Source organism: Apodemus sylvaticus, chromosome 1 (genome assembly GCF_947179515.1).
Source record: "Apodemus sylvaticus chromosome 1, mApoSyl1.1, whole genome shotgun sequence".
Taxonomy (NCBI): domain Eukaryota; kingdom Metazoa; phylum Chordata; class Mammalia; order Rodentia; family Muridae; genus Apodemus; species Apodemus sylvaticus.
Genome location: NC_067472.1, coordinates 97,440,773 through 97,467,213, shown reverse-complemented (window position 1 = coordinate 97,467,213; position 26,441 = coordinate 97,440,773). Strand labels below are relative to the sequence as shown.

Below are 26,441 nucleotides of genomic sequence, written 5' to 3'. Positions count from 1 at the left end.
TGATTTGCATTTCCCTAATGACTAATGAAGTTGAGCATTTATTAAGATGCTTCTCCGCCATCCGAAGTTCTTCAGGTGAGAATTCTTTGTTTAACTCTGTACTCCATTTTTTTAATAGGGTTGTTTGGTTTTCTGGAGTCTAACTTCTTGAGTTCTTTATATATATTTGATATTAGCCTTCTATCTGATGTAGGATTGGTGAAGATCTTTTCCCAATTTGTTGGCTGCCGATTTGTCCATTTGATGGTGTCCTTTGCCTTACAGAAACTTTGTAATTTTATGAGGTCCCATTTGTCAATTCTTGATCTTAGAGCATACGCTATTGGTGTTCTGTTCAGAAACTTTCTCCCTGTACCGAAGTCCTCAAGGGTCTTCCCCAGTTTCTTTTCTATTAGCTTCAGAGTGTCTGGCTTTATGTGGAGGTCCTTGATCCATTTGGAGTTGAGCTTAGTACAAGGAGACAAGGATGGATCAATTCGCATTCTTCTGCTTGCTGACCTCCAACTGAACATAATTCCACTTTCAATCAACTTAGGAATATTTTTATGCCTACTATTATATCTTTATAAAATTTTTCATGATAATCTTCAATTCTAACATGTTTTTCTACAATTTTATCACAAATATTTCCCATGTAAATCTTCAATTCTGTCATAAAATGTTTCTATTTCATATTTCAATTAATTTAGCAATGTTTTATATGTCTACCACTTGACTCTTTAATTTTCTATGAAAATTGTCAATTTTAACATATTTTTCTATGTATCTCTTCTATTTTACCTGAAGTATTTTCCCTGTAAATCTTTAATTTTATAATAAAATATCTTTACTTCCCTTTTCAATAAAAAAAGGTACTATGAGAGGAAGAACTAGGAAGGGGACAATAGCTGCATTGTAAAAAATAAAATAAAAGTAATTTAAAATCCAAAAGATGAGAAGTCAGTTTTATTTGTTTATTCATTTTTACCCATTGGTTTTAAAATTAGTGGTAGCTTACATTTTCATCATTGTGGAATTTGAATTTTATTTGCAAGAATAAATATGCTCAAACATTCATTTCTTCCCTGATACCTTAAAAAGACATAATTCAGGGGCTTAAACAGTGATCTGCATCCAGATTGTTTTTGAAAAGGTCAAGTTTCATCTTTCTACTTGGTTTGCTAGGAGCATCTTTGACCCTGTTTATTTTCTGATTTGTTCTCCTCAGTCTATCAAATGCCACACAAGACAGTGAGCGACATGCCTTGCAGGTGCTAGGCACTTCGTAATAGATTTAAACACTGGATAATTATTGCATTTTAGATCATGTATCACTTCCAGGGCTTTTTTGTTTGGTTGGTTGGTTAGTTGATTGGTTGGTTGGTTGGCTTGGTTTAGTTTTGGGTTTTGTTATTTAATTTTTTCTGACTCCTCCAGGGCATATTAAACTGTTCCTCCAGACATGTTTTAGATTCCATTAACTCTGTACCAACAAAAATGCTTGGTGCTAAATTGTATTGCCATGTTATTTAGGCAAAATTCATGTAGAACTTTAATGTTTGTGTGTTTCCTTTTCCAAACTATATTGTAACTCCTTGAATTCAGGATGATTCTTGTTCCTTTTGATGGTTAAGTCCTACCATGTGCCAGGCATTGTACATAGTCTGGCCATCCGATTATACCATAAAACACTAAAGTTTCCATTTTTTCATTCTGTTAAGTCTTTGACACTAGATTTTGCTGCATTTTAGCCACTTTCCCCTCTGTGTTGAACACCTTATTTACATATTAATTCACAATTATGTCAAAAATGACTAGGCTAAATTAGTAAAATGTCTAAATTTGTTCAAAGCTATTAGTTCATTACATGCCCTCATATACAATATCCACTTGATTTCCAGCAGAGCCCTGCCAAGTAAAGGTGTTACTGACCATATATAATTTGTAATTAATATATTTGTTTTTATAATAATAATATATATTGTTGTATACATTAGAAAAGATTTTTATGAGTGGCTCACCAAAGGGATGATTAGATAGGGGGTTTCTAGAGGGGAAACAAGGAAAGGGGATAACATTTGAAATGTAAATAAATAAAATATCCAATGAAATAAAAAAAGAAAGTTCAGAGGGTATAGAAATTACAAAAAAAATTATAGATTGTAAGTATCATTATACCATTAGACATATAAGTGTCAGAATCACAGTACACACATTTTTGAATATTTAAGTCTCACCTCTATCAAATAAGTATTGAAAACCAGAAAAGCATCTACATCCTAATTTAGTCTGAAGATTCAAAATATTTAAAATTCTTAGCATAATTCTCAGTATAAAGAGAAAATGGTAGAAATATGGGTTGTAATTTTTCAGTGATTGTTAAAGCCAATATTCCAATACAGAACTACAGGGGATCTGAAATTAGGGTTACCAATAGAACAAGAGTACCACTGAGTCTTTTGGCTGATGAGTTAGTGTTATTCTATGACCTACATATATCAAAGGCAATGCTTAAGGGTGATACTTTAACTTTTCTTCTATTCTAGGAGTCATCCAAGTCATTTTTGAATTCTACTTTGTTGTTTAATTTTAATTCATGTTCTTCCTTCTTATGCAATGAGGAAAATGTGTAAAAATGTTATTTAAAATTTTACTTTATAGCCGGGCATGGTGGCACACACCTGTAATCCCAGCACTTGGGAGGCAGAGGCAGAGAGATTTCTGAGTTCAAGGCCAGCCTGGTCTATAGAGTGAGTTCCAGGACAGCCAGAACTACACAGAGAAACCCTGTCTCGAAAAAACAAAAAACAAAAAACAAAAAACCAAAAAAATAAGACAGAATTTTGACTTTATATAAAGTTCTATTACATGCTTTTCTAGGGAAATAGATGGCATATGCTTAAGATAGCAATTCAAATACTTATTGATAAATATATATTGAATGAAACTAGGTTTAGCTTTCATAGTTGAGATTTAGCATTATTTACATATTACAAATATCAAAGTCAACTTAGAACTAATGGTTCTTAGGAAACATTTTATATTATAATGTAGTAGATAGTAAACAAATTCTATATGATTATGCATAAATATCTAGAGAAAATGAAATAATAAATTGACCTCTTGAGAATGACAGGATCTTGGAAGCTTAGTGATTCTTGCTTGTGAATTTAATCACTAAGTATCTACCACAGGAAATAATCATATTCTGTGATACTTCAACATTCACACTGGAGTCTTTAGCATCTTCAGGGATTTATCTCCAAAGGGAAAAATAACTAAAAGATGACTACATAACCACACAACTTTGACTTTTCACTGAATGATAAATGAGTTCTCATTTCAGGAGGTAGGACTTTGGCTTTTTGTAATAAATCTAACTGAATGGTTTTCATGTATCGTCTGAGAAAAATATTTATGTTATGTATTGATTGACTGAGGTTGGTCTTACATGATGCAGTAGTCCAGTCTCCTCTCCTTCCTGGTCCACAGCATTGTGTGCTGTTTATTGATTGATGGTGGTCATAGGTGCTGCAGTAGAGGGAGAAGCTCACCAAGATGCTAAGCCTTCACATTCTGAAGATGCAGAAGGAATACAGGACTCTCAGGGAAGACTGACACCCAGTCAGTTCATTCTAGTTGCTTTATTTAAATGTCATACTTTATTTAATTGGGGTTGGGAAAGATTCTGGTTATCAAAGTAATCTTGGCCTTGCTTTTTATAAGAACAGACAACCCACACAAATATCAGTCCCTTTTGACCATGTCTAGGCATAGTCAAATATAAAGCTCCAGGTTGGCAAAGAATATATTAGGTTCAAGATTAGTGCAGCTATAAGCTCTCAGGGAGAAAAAATGAGCATAGACCTTCCAGAGAATATGTTTTTCAATATTTGAACAATCTCACATAGCCAGAAACTAGAAACAAATCAAATGTCCCACAACATAAGAATGTAGGCAGAAAATGTTCTTCATTTGCACCATCTTACAACAAGTTCTCAGCCTCAACTGATTGACACAAACAGCAAAGGTTTTGCTAAAATGTTTTATTCAACACCAGACATAAAGGCTTTATTATAAGATACCAGTTAAGCTATGAGGTGAAGGTCTATTATGTTTTTCATAGTTATTGCATAGATATTTCATGTTACTTGGTAAATCAACATTTTCTGTTCAAATATATCAAAATATCTGACAAATGTACAATAGACATTTTATTGATAATTTATAACTCCTGTTAAGTTTGTGCATAAATAATAAATTCATTCATGTAGGAAATTGTTACACAATATCTATTTAAAATTAAATGAGAAAAACCAATTCTAACCATTTCTGGTATACAGGCATCTAATATTATTATTATTTAACTTTATTATTACATAGATGTTAAGGGTAGGGTTAGGACAGTTAGGGTTTTAGTTCTGATTTGACTGGCTGTTTGTAAAGGAAAAGAAAGTAAAATAATCACTTCTAAGTTATTAAAATATTGATGAAAAATATATTAGGAAAACAAAATATTTTTTAAAACATGAAAATAGTGCAATTTCATAAATTACTTATTTGTATCATGCATATATATATCTTGCCTATTTTAAATAATTATGTAAAATATTAGTTGCTATTCAAGTATTTTCTACAAATTCCATGCGTGCATCTTACTCAAAATACTTTTACTTATTTTGGTTGTTCTAAATAATATTTATTTTTCTTTTTGTCTTTAAGGTATAGATAGTAAAAAAATTACATGAAAAACAAATCAAACAAAACATCACTCTAGTCAATATTTGATTTTTATTTTTCTCTTTAAGCTACATTTGGTAAAAGATACATATTATATGAGGGTAAGATTTTGTAGGGGTGTTGCCCTAACTGACTTTAAATTGTAGACTCATCCTTGCAGGCAAATAAATATGTATGACTGGACATCTTTAAATATAATTACAACATTTATGTATTAATGAAAGCAAAACTACCAATTTATTAATCCCTTCCTGTAATATCTTCATTACAGCCTTGATCTGGCATCAACTACACTTCCCCATGGCTTTCTTGGAGGATGGGAACCACACTGCAGTGACAGAGTTCATCTTGTTAGGTTTAACAGATGACCCAGTCCTTAAAGTCGTCCTCTTCACCATCATCCTGTGCATCTACCTGGTGACTGTGTCTGGAAACCTCAGCACCATCCTTCTCATCAGAGTCTCCTCCCAGCTCCATCATCCCATGTACTTCTTTCTCATGCACTTGGCTTCTGTTGACATAGGCATTTCATCTTCTGTCACACCCAATATGCTTGTCAACTTTCTGGTGGAGAGAAGTAGTATCTCCTACACTGGATGTGGCATCCAGCTTGGCTCAGCTGTTTTCTTTGGGGCTATTGAATGTTTCCTTCTGGCTGCCATGGCTTATGATCGTTTTGTAGCAATCTGCAACCCACTGCTTTATTCAACTAAAATGTCCAGACAAGTCTGTATCCAGTTGCTAGTAGGGTCTTATATTGGTGGTGTATTTAATGCTTCCTCCTTTACACTTTCCTTCATTTCTTTTCTCTTCTGTGGTCCAAATACAGTCAATCACTTTTTCTGTGATTTTACTCCTTTAGTTGAACTCTCATGTTCTGATAATGGTGGCCTCATTATTCTTGATTCATTTTCTGCTGGATCTATCATTGTGATCACAGTCTTTGTCATAGCCATTTCCTATACTTATATCCTCATCACCATTCTGAAGATGCGCTCCACTGAGGGTCAACACAAGGCCTTCTCCACCTGCACCTCCCACCTCACTGCAGTCACTTTGTTCTATGGGACTGTCACATTCATTTATGTGATGCCCAAGTCCAGCTACTCCACAGACCAGAACAAGGTGGTGTCTGTGTTCTACATGGTGGTGGTCCCCATGTTGAACCCCTTCATCTACAGCCTGAGGAATAATGAGATTAAGGGGGCTCTTAAGAGACAGCTTGGTAAAACAATATTTTCTTAGAGACATCTGTTATTTTGATTGACTTTAGCAATAATGCCACTTTGATATAATATTAAAGGAAAGGTTCTGATTGAAAAAGATTGCTGCGAGTATTAGCATGTGACAAATTTTGCAGTATATATGTGGAGTCAAATTTCATTTTACATAGAAAGAAGAATTTCTTTAAAACAATCAAATTTAGTTTTAAGTTAAGGGCATAATAAATAATAGAAATATAAATTCCATAATATGCTTTTGAAATTATGTTAATACTTTTCAAAGTTGTTCATATTTAAGGATGTTACATGGTTGGTCTTAATTGTTCCAAAATATGGTGTCATCATGAAAAGTTTGCTGCCTATCATGATATTCATGGAGAATGCTAGAGACATTTAGAAATGGAGCCTAATTGCAATCTTACTTTACTGGAGGCATGTCATAAAAGGGACAATCTTCTTTACTGTCCAAGAGGTAAGTGGCTTTGTTCAACTACACATTCTTACCATGAGATGAAGAAACAGCATATATCAATAGACTCAACCTACCAGGACTGAGACTCTGCACCAGGACTAACACTTTTCTTTGTATTAGTTGATTATCTTAGGTATAGTATATTTTCTATAGTAACAGAAAACTCTTAAATACACACTTCAATTCTTCATTTATCTTGAGTTAAAGCTGATAAATATATCCATTCTATTGAATGATAAGAAGCAAAAAGAAACTAAAATTCCTAGAAATATTTTAGAAAGGATTATCTATAAGGATAAACCTTGTAGACTCATAAAATTTCTGATCTGTGATCTTGGCCTCTGGTCATGGTATAACTGTGAAATCTGTACAAAAGAGTGAGAAATCCATCTCAAATTTATCTGTTAATTTCTCCATTTAATAATATTTTCTTATACTGTAAAATCTGCATACATTATAATATGAATATTGATCATATCCACCCAGAAGTATTTTCCTCTAACTTCATAGAATGTCCCCACTCCAACTCTTCCCACTTACCCGCCTATCTCCTTTAAACTTTTTATATCATTTCTTTTATTTTGGGAATTATAGTATAATTTAATACTCCATTTCTTCCCACCAAACATCCCCATATCTTCCTCCTCACCCTTTCATATTTCATAGCTAATTTTTCTATTTTCATTAATAAGTACAGAGTCCAATTGGTATCTCACATATGTATTTGAGTGTCTGGGTATCTACTGGGAAAGTAACATACCAGCAGTCTTATTGAAAAATAAGAGTGACTCTCCATCCTAAAGAAACATCAGCTATCAGTAGCTCCTCTGACACACTGAGGATCATGGAGACTCTTTTTCTTCCACTCCTGCTGGAATATGAATTGGCATGATCTTGTGAAAGTAATCATATTAATTGTGCAGCAGCCTTGTTATATTTAGAAATCAGGATTACACAGGGATTCTCTTTATCTGCTCTCTCTTACATTCTTTCCAACTCCCCTTCTATGAAATTCTCTGTGAATTGTAAGGTGGAGATTTGTATAGATGACCCATGTTCAGGTGACAAAAAAAACTACTTTGATTAGCTGTAGGCTTCTACATTAACCACTACCTAGTTGAGTTTGAGTTAAGTAGTATCAAAAAAACAAAACAGACCATAAACAAGACAAAACAAAAACAACAAAACAGTGAACATAGGAGATTGATGCGCAAAGGCAGGGAGTGTTCAAAATAGTCCTCACTTGGATCCCAAAAACTCTTCTAAGTACTGAAACATGGCCTCAGATTCTTCTGGGATAGGGTGCTATTTCCGTACAGTTAGTTGTGTAAATTCAGTACTCATTCATGTGTATGAAAAAATAAATTAAATGTTTCTAACCAATGCTGAAAATAATACAAACGTCTTCCCTGTATTCAGGACCCCTTCCTCCATGAACTTCTGGTCTGCATGCCCCTGGCCAAGTTCTGGCCTCCTGCCTGTGATAATCTGTGACTTTCTATATCAGGTACAACATGTGAGATCTTGTGCTAGAAGGAGCAGGTTCCTGAATTTCTAGGAACCAAGAGAAACAAACCAAAACACTTTTTCAGAAGATTCAAGCTTGTAAGTCTGACAATGAGATTGAAAATAGAAAAGATTTAGAAAGACTTTATGACTTTAGAAAGTCATGGAATTTAGTTTAGAAAGACTTTGAAGACTTCAGAGCCATAATCTTCTCTGTATGCTGGGACTGTTTTGTATGTTGTTCACTTGAAATTGTGATGACCTTCACAATTTCAAATTTTATTTTGAAATTTTGACATGTAAAGCACTATTTTTTAATATTAGAATCACTAATATTTTTTGTTGTTTTTATTTATTTTATACTTCAATCTTTTTTTACAGTCCAGATTTTATCCCCCTGCCAGTCCACCCTGTGACTGTTCCCATGCTATACCTCCTCCCATCTCCCTTGTCTGCAGGAGGATGTTCCCACTTCCCGCCTCCCCACCCCACCAGACTTCCCCACTCCCTAGGGCTCCAAGCCTCTCATGGGTTAGGTGCATCTTCTCTGACTGAATTCAGACCCAGCAGTCCTCTGCTGTATATGTGCAAGGGGCTTCATATCAGGAGATGTATGCTGCCTGGTTGGTGGCTCGGTTTCTGAAAGATCTCAGGGGTACAGGTTAGTTGAGACTGCTGGTCTTCCTATGGGGTTGCCCTCCTCCTCAACTTCTTCCAGCTTTTTCCTAATTCAAGCACAGGGGTCACCAGCTTCTGTCCATTGGTTAGGTGTAAATATCTGCATCTGTATCAGATGCTTGTTGGGCCTTTCAGAGGGCAGTCATGATAGGCCCATGTTTGTAAGCATACCATAGCCTCAGTAATAGTGTCAGGCCTTGGGGCCTTTCCTGAAGCTGAATCTCAATTTGGGCTGGTCACTTTATCTCCTTTTCCTCAGGATCTTCTCCATTTTTGTTCCTGCAGTTCTTTCACACAGGAATAATTATGGTCACAGTTTTTGACTGTGGGATGGCACCTAATCCCTCCAATTTATAGCTTGACTTTTTACTGGAAGAAAACACTATTCTATGCCACTGGGATTGTAAATGATAAATACTCAAAATGGAACTTAACTTCTTCAGTGGGATTATAGAAATGAACAATGAGTTTGGTTTGAGAAGTATGGGTGAAAAAGGAGAAAACAAAGCATAAACAACAACAAAAAAACAAAAAACAAAAGAAAACCAAGTGAACAAAGGAGATTGATAAGGTAAGACAGGGAGTATTCAATACAGGCCTCACTGGGAGCCCCGAACCCTAGTAGGGACTGCAGAATATCTTCAGATTCTTCTGGGATGTGGTGCTATCTCTGTACAGAGTGTTGTGTGAATTCAGCACTCAGTCATAAGCATGTGATTTACTTTTGAGTTTTCAGTTGCAACAAGGTTTTAGTTACCACTGATCATTTTAGTGAAATCCATGGGTACCACAACTAGAAAAACTAATAAATATTAGGTTTAATATCAAAATAGGGTTTAGAGAATAACAATTCTGTGAATATCTATAAAAATATGGGCATAATCAGGGGTGAGTGGTGGGAAGAAGGAGAATCTAACATGCAAATATTCTATCTCAATATGAAGAATTTTATAATTAGGAAGAAAATACTAGCTACATGGTCTCTATATTTAATGTTCTTTGGGAATGAGTGAAGCAAAAGAAAATACTAGGGTTCATTACTGGAGACATAATATTGGTAGATATCACACATGTTCTCAGGAGAAGAGAAATATAAGTGATCAAGCAATACACAGACAGGAATTACAAAGCTGTAACCATGAACTTCAATGTGGTCAAAATCCAGTGATATCTCAAAGTAAATTGAATTAATGAATAAGTCAAGACTCAAGTTACTTTATTGAGCATAGAGAAAGAAATTGACAAGCCAAGGAAAATCCAGGAATACTAAACATGGAAGTCAGTGAAAGCAACCTATGAAGAAAGAAATGAAACCAGTAACTTTTGGTTAATATTGATATGAATCAACATAATCAATATTATACATAATATACTTATTTTACTAAAAATGTCTGAGATACTTGAAATGTACACAATCACAGAAAATAAAAAATGATGTGCTGACAATATCAGGGGTATGTAGGGTAGTATAGCCAAGAACTAATAGCCAAGACAATGTATCTCTATTAGAGCCCAGCAACCCTACCACAGCAAGCCCTGAGAATTGCAACATAGATAAAGCACATAACAAAGATCATAATATAACTTTTATGTATATGAGAGATCTCCTTTTAAAACGAAATTCTGGTCTGGGCTGGATTACCTTGGGTATAAACGCTGAAGCCAGAACACCCAGAGGAAGTGCTACTTCCAGGTGCTCTGACATACCCAGGATCATGGGATCAGAGGTGAGGAGGACATAACATCTGTGCCAACACCACCAGGCAAAACTGGGACTAGCAGGATCCAGGAACACAGGAACCCTGCCCAACCCGTGGCATAGGTACCGTCCAGTCTGAGCTGGTTTAACCTTGCCTGTGAACTCTGCAGTCAGTCCCATAACACTCAGAGGAATCTCCACTCCTAGTCAATCTAAGATGCCCAGGATCACAGGATCACAGGATTCCAAGATCCCAGGAGCTTGGTCACACCAGGATCTTGGGGCACCAGAGGCAGCTTGATGCCCAGGACCACAGAGACATCTGTACTCTGAAGAGTTCTAACACAACCAGGACCACAGAAAGGACAGGCTCCAGTCATATATAGCAAGGGCAGGTAGCACTAGAGATGATCAGATGGGAAGAGGCAAACATAAGAATATAAATAACAGTAACCAAGGTAACTTGGCATCATCCGAACTCAATTCTCCCACCATAGGAACTCATGGATATACCACCACACAGGAAAAGCGACATTGGGATCTAAAATCAATTCTCATAATAATGATAGAGGACTTTAAAAGGACATAAATAACTCCCTTAAAGAAATACAGAAGAACACATGTAAATAGGCAGAAGCCCTAAAAAGGAAACACAAAAATCCCTTAAAGAATTACAGAAAAACACAATTAAAAAAAAGGTGAAGGAAATGAACAGAAACATCCAAAATCTAAAAAAGGAACTATAAACAATAAAGGAATCACAAAATGACCCAACTCTAGAGCTATAAAACCTGGGAAAGCAATCAGGAGTCATAGATACAAGAATCAACAACAAAATACAAGAGACAAAAGAGAGACTCTCGGATGCAGAAAATACCATAGAAAACATTGACACAACAGTCAAAGAAAATGCAAAAGACAAAGTGCTCCTAACCCAAAACATCCAAGAAATACAGGACAAAATGAACATGAACATACAGGAAGCCTACAGAATTCCAAATAGACTTGGTAAGAACAGAAATTCCTCCTGTCACATAATAGGCAAAACAACAAATGCACTAAACAAAGAAAGAATACTGAAAGCAGTATGTGGAAATGGTCAAGTAACATATTAAGGCAGGACTATCAGAATTACAACAGACTTCTCACCAGAGACTATGAAAGCTAGAAGATCCTGGGCTGATGTCATACAGACCCTAAGAGAACACAAATGCCATCCTAGGCAACTCTACCCAGCAAAACTCTCAATTACCACAGAAGGAGAAAACAAGATGTTCTGTGACAAAACGAAATTTACAAAAAATCTTTCCACAAAACAAACTCCATAAAAAATATTAGATGGAAAATGCCAACAAGAGGAGAGAAACTACCCTCTAGAAAAAGCAAGAAGGCAATCTTTCAACAAACACAAAAGAAGATAGTAACAAAAACATAATACCACCTCTAACAACAAAAATAACAAGAAGAAACAACCACTTTTCCTTAATATCTCTTTATATCAATGCATTCAATTCCCCCAATAAAAAGACACAGACTAAAAAAATAAATAAATAAATAAATAAAAAAAACTGGATATATAAACAGGATCCAGCATATTGCTCCTTTATGTACTTTAAAGACACTTCAGTGTCAAAGGCAGACACTACATCAGATTAAAAAAATTGGAAAAAATTTTTCAAAAAAATGGTTCCAAGAAGCAAGCCATTTGAATACTGAAGAAAATCAACTTATCAAAATGATACAGAAGGACACTACATCCTGGTCAAAGGAAGAATCTACCAAGAAGAACTCACAATTCTGAACATCTATGCTCCAAATGCAAGGACACCACATTCATAAAGGAAACTTTACTAAAGCTCAAAGCACACATCACACCCCAAACAATAATAGTGTGTTCAACACTCTACTCTCAGCAATGGACAGATCATGGAAACAAACTAAACAGAGACACGGTGAAATTAACAGAAGTTGACCAAATGGATTAACAGATACCTATAGAACATTGCATCCTAAATCAAAAGACAATACCTTCTTCTAAGCACCTCATGGTACCTTCTCCAAAATTAACCATGTAATTGGTCATAAATCAGCCCTCAACAGATAAAATAAGATTTAAATAATCCCATTCACCCTATCAGATGACCACAGACTAAGGTTGGTGTTACATTCCAACAAAAACAATTGAATACAAGCATACACATAGAAGATGAGCAATGCTCTATTCAATGATAACTTGGTCAAGGAAGAAATAAAGAAATTAAAACGACATTTTAGAATTTAATGAAAATTAAGACACACACATCATACCAAAACTTATGGAACACAATGAAAGCAGTGGTAAGTAGAAAACTCATAGCTCTAAGCTCCTCCAAAAGGAAACTAGAGAGAGCTTACACTAGCAGCTTGACAGCACATGTGAAACATCTAGAACAAAAAGAAGCAAATTACACCCAAGAGAAGTAGATGAGAGAAAATCATCAAACTCAGAGCTGAAATCAACCAAGTAGAAACCAAAAGAACTATACAAAGAATCAACAAAACCAGGAGCTGATTCTTTGTGAAATCAACAAGATAGATAAACCCTTAGCCAGACTAAGCAGAGGGCACAGAAACAGTATCCAAATTAAGAAAATCAGAAATGAAAAGGGACACATAAAAACAGAATCTCTTGGACTGAGCAGGTGGATATAGACAGGAACACAGGGAACACATGACTGCCAGAATAACTGGAACACAGTCCACCAGGGCCCCAACATGTGCCCAGGACCTGGGCAACACCACAACCTTCTGTGTACCTATGCTGCCAGATCATTCTGCAGGAAGTGATCTGACTCTCACATGTAGAGGTGAGGCCAGCATCTTCACCCCTGAAACTAAGCAGGTGGGTACAACCAGGAGCACAGGGAATACCAGAGGGCCAGAACAGCTGGGACAGGGTCCGACTAGGCCCCAACTGCACCCAGCAGCTGGGTAGCCCCACAGCACTCTGTTCCAGGGGAGAGGCGGTCACCCAGGGATGCTGAGATAGGCTTGCAGGCAAACAGGAGGGACAAGAACCAGACAGAAACAGTAGGACCAACTAACACCAGAGATAACCAGATGGCAAAAGGCAAACGTATTACCAACAGAAATCAAGGCAACATATCACCATCCAAACCCAATTCTCCCACAACAGCAAGACCCACAACAGACAAGAAAAGCAAGATTTGGATATAAAATCACAGATCATGATGCTGATAGAGGACTTCAACAAGAACATAACTAACTCCATTAAGGAAATACAGGAGGGAGCAGACTGGGAGCACACAGCTTGCTTCGGCATGGAGCTTGGGTTCCAGTCCTGAGGCCTCTGGTGGGAGCCTTCAGATCTCCGCTTCGGGATCCAGAACAGCCTGGGCTGCAACACCACATTTCCAGGTCCTGCAAGAGGCGGGAGGGGCATCCAGGAGGCCGGCAGGGAGGAGTCAGTGTGCTCTGGTGAGTCCAGCAGGCCCCTGTGGGAGCCTTAGGTGTCTGCTTCAGAATCTGAACAGTCTGGGCCACAGCACTCAGTCCCCAGGAAGTGCAGGAGACCTGGTGTGCACCCAGAAGCAGACTGGAGCCTGGGCCACAGCACCCTGTCTCCAGGCAGTGGAAGAGGTCAGCTGTGCACCAGAGGCCACCTGGGAAGAGGCAGCTTGCACTGATAAGTCCAGCATTGACAAGACCAATTAACACCAGTGAGAACTAGATGGCAAAAGGCAAACGCATGAATGTCACTAACAGAAATCAAGGCAATATGGCAGCATCTGAACTAAATTCTCCTTGAACAGCATGTCCTGGATACCCCATCACGACAGAAAAATAAGATATGGATTTAAAATCACTGGTCATGATTCTGGAACAGGAACACATGAAGGACATACTTAAAGAAATTCAGGAGAAAATGGATCAAAAGTTAGAAGCCCTTACAAGGGAAACACAAAAATCATTGAAAGAAATTCAGGAGAATACAAAAGCCAATAAGGAGGAAACCCAAAAAACACTTAAAGAAATACAGGAGAACTTTGGTCAACAGGCTGAGGTCATGAAAGAGGAAACACAAAAATCTCTTAAAGAATTACAGGAAAGCACAAACAAGCAAGTGAAGGAGCTAAGCAAAACCATCCAGGATCTAAAATCAGAAGTAGAAACAACTAAGAAAACTCAAAGGGAGACAACTTTGGAGATAGAAAACCTTGGGAAGAAATCAGGGGACATAGATGCAAATGTCAACAACAGAATATAAGAGATAGAAGAAAGAATCTCAGATGCTGAAGATTCCATAGAAACCATGGACTCAACAGTTAAAGAAAATGCAAAATGCAAAAAGCTTGTAACCCAAAATATCCAGGAAATCCAGGACACAATGAGAAGATCAAATATAAGGATTATAGGCATAGATGAGAGTGAAGATTTACAACTTAAAGGGCCAGCAAATATCTTCAATAAAATTATGGAAGAAAACTTCCCTAACCTAAAGAGAGAGATGCCCATGAATATACAAGAAGCCTACAGAACTCCAAACAGACTGGACCAGAACAGAAATACTTCCCGTCACATAATAATCAAAACACCAAATGTACTAAACAAAGAAAGAATATTAAAGGCAGTAAGAGAGAAAGGCCAAGTAACATATAAAGGAAGACCTATCAGAATCACAGCAGACTTTTCACCTGAGACTATGAAAGCTAGAAGATCCTGGGCAGATCTCATGCAGACTCTAAGAGAACACAAATGCCAGCCAAAACTACTATACCCAGCAAAACTCTCAATCACCGTAGATGGAGAAACTAAGATATTCCATGACAAAACCAAGTTTACCCAATATCTATCCACAAACCCAGCCCTACAAAGGATAATAGGAGGAAAACACCAATACAAGGAGGGAAACTTCACCCTGGAAAAAGCAAGATAGTAACCTTCTCTCATCAAACCCAAAAGAAGTTAACCAATCAAATTTTAAAATAGCATCAAAAATGACAGGAAGTAACAATCACTATTCCTTAATATCTCTTTTTTTCTATTTTTTTATATTTTTATTTTCTATATTCTTTGTTTATATTCCTTAATATCTCTTAACATCAATGGACTCAATGCCCCAATAAAAAGACATAGACTAACTGACTGGATACATAAACAGGACCCTACATTTTGCTGCATACAGGAAATACACCTCAGGGTCAAAGACAAACACTAACTTAGAGTAAAAGGCTGGAAGACAATTTTACAAGCAAATGGTCTCAGGAAACAAGCTGGAGTAGCCATTCTAATATCAGATAAAATTGACTTTCAACCCAAAGTCATCAAAAGAGACTCTGAGGGAAACTTCTTGCTGGTCAAAGGAAAAATACAACAAGAAGAACTCTCAGTCCTGAACATCTATGCTCCAAATGCAAGGGAACCCTCTTTCGTAAAAGAAACTTTGTTAAAGCTCAAAGCACACATTGCACCTAACACAATAATTGTGGGTGACTTCAACACTGCACTTTCCTCAATGGACCAATCAGGAAAACAGAAACTAAACAGGGATACAATGAAGCCACAGTTATGCTGATACCAAAACCACACAAAGATCCAACAAAGAAAGAGAACTTCAGGCCAAATTCTCTTACGAATATTGATGCAAAAATACTTAATAAAATTCTTGCCAACCGAATCCAAGAACACATCAAAATGATCATCCACCATGATCAAGTAGGCTTCATCCCAGGGATGCAGGGATGGTTCAATATAAGGAAATCCATCAATGTTATCCACTACATAAACAAACTCAAAGAAAAAACCCTATGATCATCTCATTAGATGCAAAAAAAGCATTTGACAAAATTCAGCATCCTTTCATGCTAAAAGTCTTGTAAAGAACAGGAATTCAAGGCCCATACCTAAACATCGTTAAAGCAATATACAGCAAACCGGTAGCCAACATCAAACTAAATGGAGAGAAACTTGAAGCAATCCCACTAAAATCAGGGACTAGACAAGGCTGTCCTCTCTCTCCATATCTTTTCAATACTGTACTTGAAGTTCTAGCTAGAGCAATTAGACAACATATGGAGATCAAGGGGATACAAATTGGAAAGGAAGAAGTCAAATTATCACTATTTGCAGATGACATGATAGTCTATTTAAGTGACCTGAAAACCTCCACCAGAGAACTCCTACAGCTGATAAACAACTTCAGCAAAGTGGCTGGTTATCAAATCAACTCAAGCAAATCAGTTGCCTTCCTATACTCAAAGGATAAGCAGGCTGAGAAAGAAGTTAGGGAAATGACAACCTTTACAATAGCCACAAACAATATAAAGTATCTTGGTGTGACTCTAACCAAACAAGTGAAAGATCTATATGACAAGAACTTCAGGTCTCTGAAGAATGAAATCGATGAAGACCTCAGAAAATGGAAAAATTTGCCATGCTCGTGGATCGGCAGGATTAATATAGTTAAAATGGCCATCTTGCCAAAAGCAATCTACAGTTTCAATGCAATCCCCATCAAAATCCCAACTCAGTTCTTCACAGAGTTAGAAAAAGCAATTCTCAAATTCATCTGGAATAACAAAAAACCCAGGATAGCTAAAACTATTCTCAACAACAAAAGAAATTCTGGGGGAATCAGTATCCCTGACTTCAAGCAATACTACAGAGCAATAGTATTAAAAACTGCATGGTATTGGCACAGTGACAGACAAGTGGACAAATGAAATAGAATTGAAGATCCAGAAATGAATCCACACACCTATGGTCACTTGATCTTCGACAAAGGAGCCAAAAACATCCAGTGGAAAAAAGATAGCCTTTTCAACAAATGGTGCTGGTTCAATTGGAGGTCAGCATGTAGAAGAATGCGAATTGATCCATTCTTATTTCCATGTACTAAACTTCACTCCAAGTGGATCAAGGACCTCCATGTAAAACCAGACACACTGAAACTAATAGAAAAGAAACTGGGGAAGACCCTAGAGGACATGGGCACGGGGGGAAATTTCCAATAGCTTATGCTGTAAGATCAAGAATTGACAAATGGGACCTCATAAAATTACAAACTTTCTGTAAGGCAAAGGACACTGTTAAAAGGACAAAACGGCAACCATCAAATTGGGAAAGGATATTCACCAACCCTACATCTGATAGAGGGCTAATATCCAATATATACAAAGAACTCAAGAAGTTGGACCCCAGGGAACCAAATAACCCTATTAAAAATGGGGTACAGATCTAAACAAAGAATTCTCACCTGAAGAAATTTGGATGGCTGAGAGGCACCTTAAGAAGTGCTCAACATCATTAGTCATTAGGGAAATGCGAATCAAAACAACCCTGAGATTTCACCTTACACCAGTCAGAATGGCTAAGGTCAAAAACACAGGAGACCGCAGGTGTTGGCGAGAATGTGGAGAAAGAGGAACACTCCTCCACTGCTGGTGGGGCTGTAAGATGTTACAACCACTTTGGAAATCAGTCTGGCAGTTCCTCAGAAAACTGGACATGACACTTCCGGAGGACCCTGCTATACCTCTCCTGGGCATATACCCAAAGGATTCCCTGGCATGCAATAAAGACACATGCTCCATTATGTTCATAGCAGCATTATTTATGATAGCCAGAAGCTGGAAAGAACCCAGATGCCCCTCAAAGGAGGAATGGATACAGAAAATGTGGTATATTTACACAATGGAATACTACTCAGCAATTAGAAACAATGAATTCACAAAATTTTTAGGCAAATGGCTTGATCTGGAAAATATCATCCTAAGTGAGGTAGCCCAGTCACAAAAGAATACACATGGAATGCAATCTCTGATAAGTGGATATTAATTAGCTCCAAATCCCTGAATACCCAAGGCACAAATCGCATAATAAATGACTCCCATGAAGAAGTATGGAGAAGGTCCTGATCCTGGAAAGGATTGATCTATCATTGGAGGGGAATATAAGGACAGAGAAGAAAAGGAGGGAGGTAATAGGAGAATGGATGGAGAGAAAAAGGTTTATGGGACATATGAGGAGGGGGGATCCGGGAAAGGGGAAATCATTTGGAATGTAAACAAAGAATATAGAAAATAAAAATATTAATAAAAAATTATCAAAGTGAATTCAAATCACACAAACATGTGGGCATATTTAAATCATACCAGGAAGTCCAGATTTGAGAATTTATCAAGCACAAATAGGCTGAGAAAAGGATGAACTACCTTATCTGGTTCCTACACAGAGGGGCCCCCAGTCACTGGCCTGTCACCTGATCATCGGGTATATGTGTATCAAGGAATCTATAGACAAAGGATTTCTGACTGCCCTAGGGGTGTCAATTCTTTTCCCTGATGATAACACAGCCTATGTGAACCAGCATCTGTCCATCACTTCATTTGTCCATCTGGACCTGGTTCTGCACATTGCCTCTGTGGAGTCAATCTCCACCTTGCCTGGGCAGCTCCCCTGAGACTCAGGGACCAGACACACTGGTTTGTTAATGGCTAACCACCTTCACGACCTCTCTGCTTCTGTATCTACCCTTGCCTAGTAAGACTTGTTTAGAAATTCCTCAAACTCTGTTGTGAACCATAGCTATTCTCTGTGTGTATATGTCTGTTATTCCATACATATATACACATTTTATATATAAATATTCCATAATTAATATATTTCATATTTATTTATACAGTATATTTTATATAATATTAACTGCTATATAATATAGTTATAATACATTATATTATGAATTTTACATATTGTTCTTATATATTACAGAATACATGTATTACAAATTATCTATAACTCTTTGTATGTATGTCCATATACACACATATGCACATTGTGTGATAAGAGAGTTAGTAATAGTTAAGATTGGAATAATAGAATCTGTGTTTGCTTTGGGCATCTATCAAGGAAAATAAGGACTACTTGGCAAATCATAGCCAACAAAACCTGTGTAGCTTGTGGATTTATTGTTATTTAATAAATTCTGATGATGTTGGATGGAAAAAAAAGGAAATACAGGAGGACACAGGTAGAAACCCTTAAAGAATTACAGGAAAGCACAACCAAACAGGTGAAGGAATTGAACAAAATGATCAAGGATATAAAAATAGAGGTAGAAACAATAAATAAATCACAAAGGGAAACAACTCTGGACATAGAAAACCTAGGAAAGAAGTCAGGAGTCATGAATCCAAGCATCAACAACAGAATACAAGAGATAGGAGAGAGAATCTCACATGCAGAAGATACCATAGAAAGCATTGACACAACAGTCAAAGAAAATGCAAAATGCAAAAAGCTCCTGACCCAAAACATCCAGAAAATACAGGACAAACTGGGTCTTTGTGTGGTTTAGGTATCAAAGTAATTTTAGCTTCATAAAATAAGATGGGTTGTGTTCCTTGTTTCTATTTTATGAAATAATTTGAAGAGTACTGTTAAATCTTCTTTGGAGGTCTGGTATTGAACTCTGCATTGAACCCCTCCGGTCCTGGGCTTTTTTGGTTAGGAGACTATTAATGACTTCTATTTATTTAGGGGTTATGGGATTGTTTAGATCATTTATCTGATCCTGATTTAACTTTTGAACCTTGTATTTGTCTAGCAAACTGTACATTTCCTCTAGATTTTCCACTTTTGTTGAGTATAGGCTTTTGTACTAGGATCTGAGTTTTTTTTTTTTATTTCCTCAGTATCTGCTATTATGTTTCCCTTTTCATTTTTGATTTTGCTGATTTGGATACTGTCTCTGTGCCTTCTGGTTAGTTTGGCTAAGGGCTTATCTAACTTTTTGGGTTTTTCAAAGAACCAACTCCTGGGTTCATTGATTCTTGGTATAGTTCTAATCCACCAAACAAGGAGTACTCATGGAGGGACCCATAGCTCCAGCTACATAAGTAGCAGAGATGACCATTTCAGACATCTATGAGAGGAGAAACCATGGGTGCTGTGAGGGCTCAGTTCCCCAGAATAGGGGAATTCAAGTCAGGAAATTGAGGGGGGGTGAGCAGGGGAGGGGAGATGGGGTAGGGGATTTTCGGAGGGGTAATATGGAATGGGATGCCATTTAAAATGTAAATAAAGCAAATATCTAATAAAAAGAAAAAAAGACTTGTTGGTTATGTATGTTAACACAACCACTACAGAAAATAATATGAGTCCTCTATATTTCTGAATCAATGTATGATCTGGATATACCTCTTCAAGACATATATACAAGGCAATAAAATTATCATACAAAAGCCACTCACATGTATTGTACCACTATTTAACTAAAATATATCCTTAGCCTAGGAGCTCAACAGCCGAAAAGTAGGTGAAGAAAAGAAGCTGTGCATACATCATAGGCTATTATGCAATGGCAGGAATTATAATGACCCACATACATCACAGAAAACATGCCATAGACTCTCTCATATGCAGAAACTGTTTCAAAAGTGGCCTGAAAGCAAAGATGAACTATGAAGGATTGAGAAGTATATGACATAGAGCAGAGAGAAGAGGGACATCAGAGAGAGAAAAAGGGTGGGGTAGACCAAAGCATGAAATATGTTTATTTAGAAATTTCACAAAGAAGGCCATTAACTTTTAGGTTGATAATTGCCTTTGGAGAAAACATGATGGATGATTGAGGTGTTACCTATTTTTAATATGTATGGGACATATTGTGTATTTGTACCAGATGATAACATAATATCCCATAGTGGGATATTATTATAATCAACCATAATGATTTTCAGTAGTAGTTAAAAATAAATTCAATTTACATTTTTTGGATTTTTATTAGATAATTTATTTATATTTTAAATTTAATACTCTTTCCTGGTTTGCCATCATAAAACACCCTGTCCCATAATTCCCATCCCCTGCTCACCAACCTACCAACTCCTGCTTTCCTGTCATGGCATTATCCTTAGTCCTGAGAAGGCATCGAGCCTTCTCAGGACTAAGGGACTCTCCTACCTTTGATGTTCAACAAGGCCATCCTCTGCTCCATATGCAGCTGGAACCATGGGTCCTTCCATGTATTCTCTTTAGTTGGTGGTTTAGTCCCTAGGAACTATGGGGATACTGGTTGGTTCATATTGTTCTTTCTCCTGTCAGGCTGCAAGCTCCTTCAGTCCTTTCTCTAGCTCCTCTATTAGGGACCCTGTGGTCATTCCAATGGTTGGCTATGAGCATCCACTTCTGTATTTGTCAGGAATGAGCAGAGACTCTCAGGAAATCAGTTTGGTGGTTATTCAGAAAATTGGACATAGTAGTAACACCTGAGGATCCTCAGGTTTTTTTGTCAGCTAGCCATTCTTATACATCCAAGGACTACCAAGACAGAAGTGGAAGTATTCACCACAAGCTTGAACCTCCCACGTGAATCACTAAATGAGAAAATACTATATCACAGGCTTTCCCACAGGCCAGTTTGGTGGGGACATTTTTAAAAATTAGTCAACAAAATGCCAAAGAACAATACTGTCATTAACTGTTAACTGTCATTAGCCAGTAGGAATATGCTAGTTTAATTCAAAAGCAGAAATCAATGTTACTGATGAGACAAAATCTGTTATTCAAGTAGAATCACTATAGCTTCAATTGTCTTGGCACCAGAAAACTGAATGAAAGGACATGCATGGGAAGTGATGACTTAAAGACAAAGGAGCAGAATCTTGCTGATTATGTACTAAATAAGAATGCTAGAAACCAAGGAACATGAAACCATCTGGAATCTCAAAAAGCGAAGAAACCAATTCCTTCCTAAAGCCCCAGAAGGAGTCTAGCCCTTCTAATTCTTTGATTAAAAACCAATGAAAACCATATTATACTTATGACTTCAAAATTAGAAGATTCATATTGCCCAAAGTCACTAACTTGTATAACAGAAAGAATAAAAGGAGCTATTTAGTGTAGATATTTCTTCTTGAATCCTCAGAAGTTGAGTCTATATGTTCTGGCTTATGCTTTTGCCTAAGGCATATTCATGTAAGACAATGATAATGATAATTCAAATTGTGTACAGATATCTTTCACTTGGCATTACAACCTAACTTTTTCTTAGGCTGGATCCAAGAGGGTTAGTGCTAGGGTGGAGTATAGCTAAAATCCTTTGATGGTGTTCAGATTGATATTTGTGAGTAGAAATCCAGAGAAAGTTAGTCTAGAGATGTACAGGAAAATAACTCACCCAGGACCTTAAAGAATATTTCATTCCCCGAGAAGTTCATCTTGCTTTATGTGTGCCTCCATAGCATATTCTAAACATTTAAATTTATTTATCTAAGTTTTAATTTTTTGAGTCTCTGTCTCCTAAGTCTTTGTTCTCACTTTGAGGAAGAAGCCTGGGTTATTTACTTCTATAATATCTATGCCTTAAAATGCTTTAATAGGCTTTACTAGCATATATTACGAGGATTAGTACATGCATGAGTGACTGAGTGCTAAACATGACCTTTTCATCAAAAAGGCCATAAACACAGATAATCTGCACTGCCAAGACCTAACAGACTAAGGGAAGGTGATATAGTGTGTATGTATGTTATGAAACATTTAATTTGAGTTCTCTCTTGAAATCTGAATTCACACATTAAGGACCACACTTGAAAAAAATCCTTAATCACACTGCGATCTATTGATTTCACTGTGGATTTACAACTTCCCTCATATACCAATGTACACTCATAAGAGACTCACTCCCATACTCCACAATTATCATTTCCTTATATAAATTCATAAATATTTGATCTTTTCTGTTAATCTTTTCTGTTGATAAACTCTTAATCACTGCTCCTTACAACTCTCTGCCTTCTCTAAACCCCTGTAAATGGTAATATATGAAGACAATAATACACAATCACCCTAAAGAAGCTTACTCATTTCTAACTGAAAATATAAAAATATAGGAGAGCTGAGTTTGCATAGGAATATAATAAAAAAATTGAACAGATGTTGGGGAAAACCCATCATAATTTAGTGGTTTGGGTACTTAATATGCCTAATTTATTACATAACAGAGGCTTCAAATTACCACATGAAAACTACAAATGATCATATAACATTGTGCTTTGGATAATAGGAAGATAAATCTTGAAAATGAATACTAAGGACATTAATCCAAAGTTGAACTCTGGAAATGACATTTATGCCATGCATCCTCTTCTGAACATATTTGTGACAGATTCTCCCCCAAAATAAACATTTAGGTTGTTTTTCTTTTGTTTTCTTGATGAATGCTGTATCACTAGCCTAGAGGTGGCACCACCAATAATGGGCTAAAACTACCTCATCAAACAATAACTGGGAAAATGCTCTACAGAATGCCGAGATCCTGATCATGTGGAGACATTATGGAGGTGCCATCTTATATTATAGTGTTTTGAGTGTTGGGTAAATAAAGGTTTTTAAGTCGCATATGTAATGCATCCCCCTTTAAAAACATTTAAAATCCCCAAGGAAAATATCTACATTTTTATCCTTCCTTTTGTATTATTGCTAAATTCTGGTGAAAAACTTGTACTCATAAAATTAAATGAGCAAATTTCTGATCATTTCTAGACAGAAACAATTCAGCCACAGAATGACATTTTTTGCTCTCAATATGGTGAGGTATTTTCCTGATCACATTATGATATTTATGTAGCATTTATGTATGTAGTGTTATTTAGTTGTTAATATCCTCCTCTCATGCTTCATGCAGAACCCAATTTCAGTAAAGACTCTTTCAGTTAAAGCTGCTAGTTATTTTGAGTAAAAATTTAATTCATGTAATTCGCTATTGAAACATTATTGGAAAATCTTAGAAAAATAGAATTTCAGAGACTTCAACCAATCTCTCATTTCCTTGACTGCTTCAGAGAGGCAGACGTTTGGGTGCTGCTTAATCTAATGATTAAGGAATTCAGACTAGGACGGGAAGATTGAAGATACACTGCTGGGAAAAAAGTAGAAAACATCATTCTTTAGAATTTTGGCCCAAATCAAGTACAGTATGAGTTCTTATCAGTTTAAATTTTAAAAACTATTATAATATAACACAAATTAAGATTAATCTGATGTTCACTAACATCTTTATTAAGGACAAAATAATTATCAAAATGTTATACTTTTGATGAAAAGTTATTTACACAGAAGATAATTGGTATGTAAACAGAAAATGCATACATTAAAGCACAAAAAAATTAAATCATGAAATGGAAAACTAGTGCGATTCAGGATAATCAGTTTAATATTATTACACCATCAGAATTAGGTGTAAAACACTAAGAATTTCCAGTTTTCAGAGGCATCAAAGAAATATATAGTCCAGAAGATATCACAGAAATTCGTAGTATATCTCAGGAATAAACCAATCCAAGAACTCTGAATCCCTACGTTTTCATCTCCACAGGCATGGGATAACCCAAATTATCCCCAATAGGATGTATTTAGGAACCTCCTTTAGGTATTGAGTTCAGCAGGTCTCTAAATAAGAAGATTCAATAGATGAGGGAGAATATGAGTGACCTCTGCAGCTGGCTAGATGAGGTATCAAAAGAATAATCCTGCTGATAATGCAAGTTTTCTTCTGTCAAAACCTCTGTTTTCAACCTTTAGCTTTCTATAAGGCAGAAGGTAATTCCTTTCAGGTTAAGATCTTATAAAGCAATTCCACTCTTATTCAAAGTATTCCAAATGATTCTCCAATTTCAAATATAAAGACTACATTCAAAAGAAACAGAACTTATATGAGAGACTTGTGGTTTATAGATACAGAAAATTGTGGCTGATAAAAGGATAAAACAATGGTAATTTTGCTAAATATTGCCACATTAGATAATCCATTGTTCTATGATAAAGATCTTGATATTAAGATGATAAAATTTATGTCTAAAATATGATAAATACAGTTTTAAATTTCCATAGTATGCTGTCCATTCATTTGGAAGTACCGAGCTTATTACACTGCTTAAAATTGCAGATATTATGGCTACCAGTGTTAGCTATCACTTTTTTCATGGCCTCCTTAACATCCTTGTTTCTGAGGCTATAGATGAGAGGGTGCAACATGGGGATCACCACTGTGTAGAACACAGACACCACCTTGTTCTGGTCTGTGGAGTAGCTGGACTTGGGCATCACATAAATGAAGGTAATGGTCCCATAGAATAAAGTGACTGCAGTGAGGTGAGAGGTGCAGGTAGAGAAGGCCTTCTGGCGGCCCTCCGGGGAGCGCATCTTCAGGATTGAGACAAGGATGTAAATGTAAGACAATGCAATAATAAACACAGTGACCACAATGATAGAGCCTGAAGAAATTGCTGGAATGATTTCAGAAAAAAAGTCATGAGTACACGAAATCTTCAAAAGTGGTGAATAGTCACAAAAAAAGTGATTAACTTTATTTGGTCTACAAAAGGACAGATTTAATAAACATCCAGTAAATGTCCAAGCATTCACACATCCACCTAGGTAGGAAGCTCCCACTAGGAGAATACAGACTGTGGAAGACATCTGCGTCGCATAGAGCAAAGGGGAGCAGATGGCCACATAGCGGTCATAGGCCATGGCAGCAAGCAGGAAGCACTCAGTTGACCCAAATGTCACAACAGAACAGAGTTGAGTCACACAGCCAGCCACAAGGATAAATGTTTCTTTCCTGAGAAAGCCCCACAGCATGATGGGTGTGACTGATGAAGAGTACCCAATGTCTACAAATGCAAGATGGCTGAGGAAAAGGTACATGGGGGTGTGAAGCTGAGGGCTTCTTCTGATTAGCACGATTATGCTCATATTGCCCATTAAGGTGACAGAGTAGATTATTAGAAACACAACAAATAAAATGGCACGAACTGTAGCATCCTCTGTAAACCCCAAAAGAATCAGCTCTGTTACCACTGTATTGTTTCCAGGTTCCATCTATGATAGGAATACTGCCATTGAAAGAAATCAGTCAACTGTTAGAGTGGAATACAGTATTGCCTCTTACTATGTTTGCAGAAGCTATATAAGGTAAATAACAGAATACAGATACTATGTATATACGTGTCAGTAGAAATATTTCATGTGCTATCTTAAATAAATACTAAAATAGTAGACAATTAATTCAAGGGAAATAAAAATTAGTATTTTTTGTTGTAAAACATCATTTGTGCCTCATGTTGTTAGTTTACATGCC

The 26,441-nt window shown here is 36.6% G+C and overlaps 2 protein-coding genes across 2 annotated transcripts; one reads left to right on the top strand and one right to left on the bottom strand.

Moving 5' to 3' along the window:
• Positions 1-5,019: 5,019 nt before the first annotated feature.
• LOC127679556 (olfactory receptor 510-like) lies at positions 5,020-5,964 on the top strand. The gene has a single exon (XM_052175371.1). It carries the CDS (start codon positions 5,020-5,022, stop codon positions 5,962-5,964), a length of 945 nt encoding a protein of 314 aa, XP_052031331.1.
• Positions 5,965-25,201: 19,237 nt separating this feature from the next.
• Positions 25,202-26,188, bottom strand: LOC127681186 (olfactory receptor 508-like). Its single transcript, XM_052177233.1, has one exon. The coding sequence runs from the start codon at positions 26,180-26,182 to the stop codon at positions 25,202-25,204; it is 981 nt and encodes a 326-aa protein (XP_052033193.1). The 5' UTR covers positions 26,183-26,188.
• Between the last annotated feature and the right edge of the window lie 253 nt (positions 26,189-26,441).

What these genes read in the sequence shown, in the direction of transcription:
- LOC127679556 (XM_052175371.1), top strand. Translation starts at nt 5,020, where the DNA reads ATGGCTTTCTTGGAGGATGGGAACCACACTGCAGTGACAGAGTTCATC.
- LOC127681186 (XM_052177233.1), bottom strand. Translation starts at nt 26,182, where the DNA reads ATGGAACCTGGAAACAATACAGTGGTAACAGAGCTGATTCTTTTGGGG.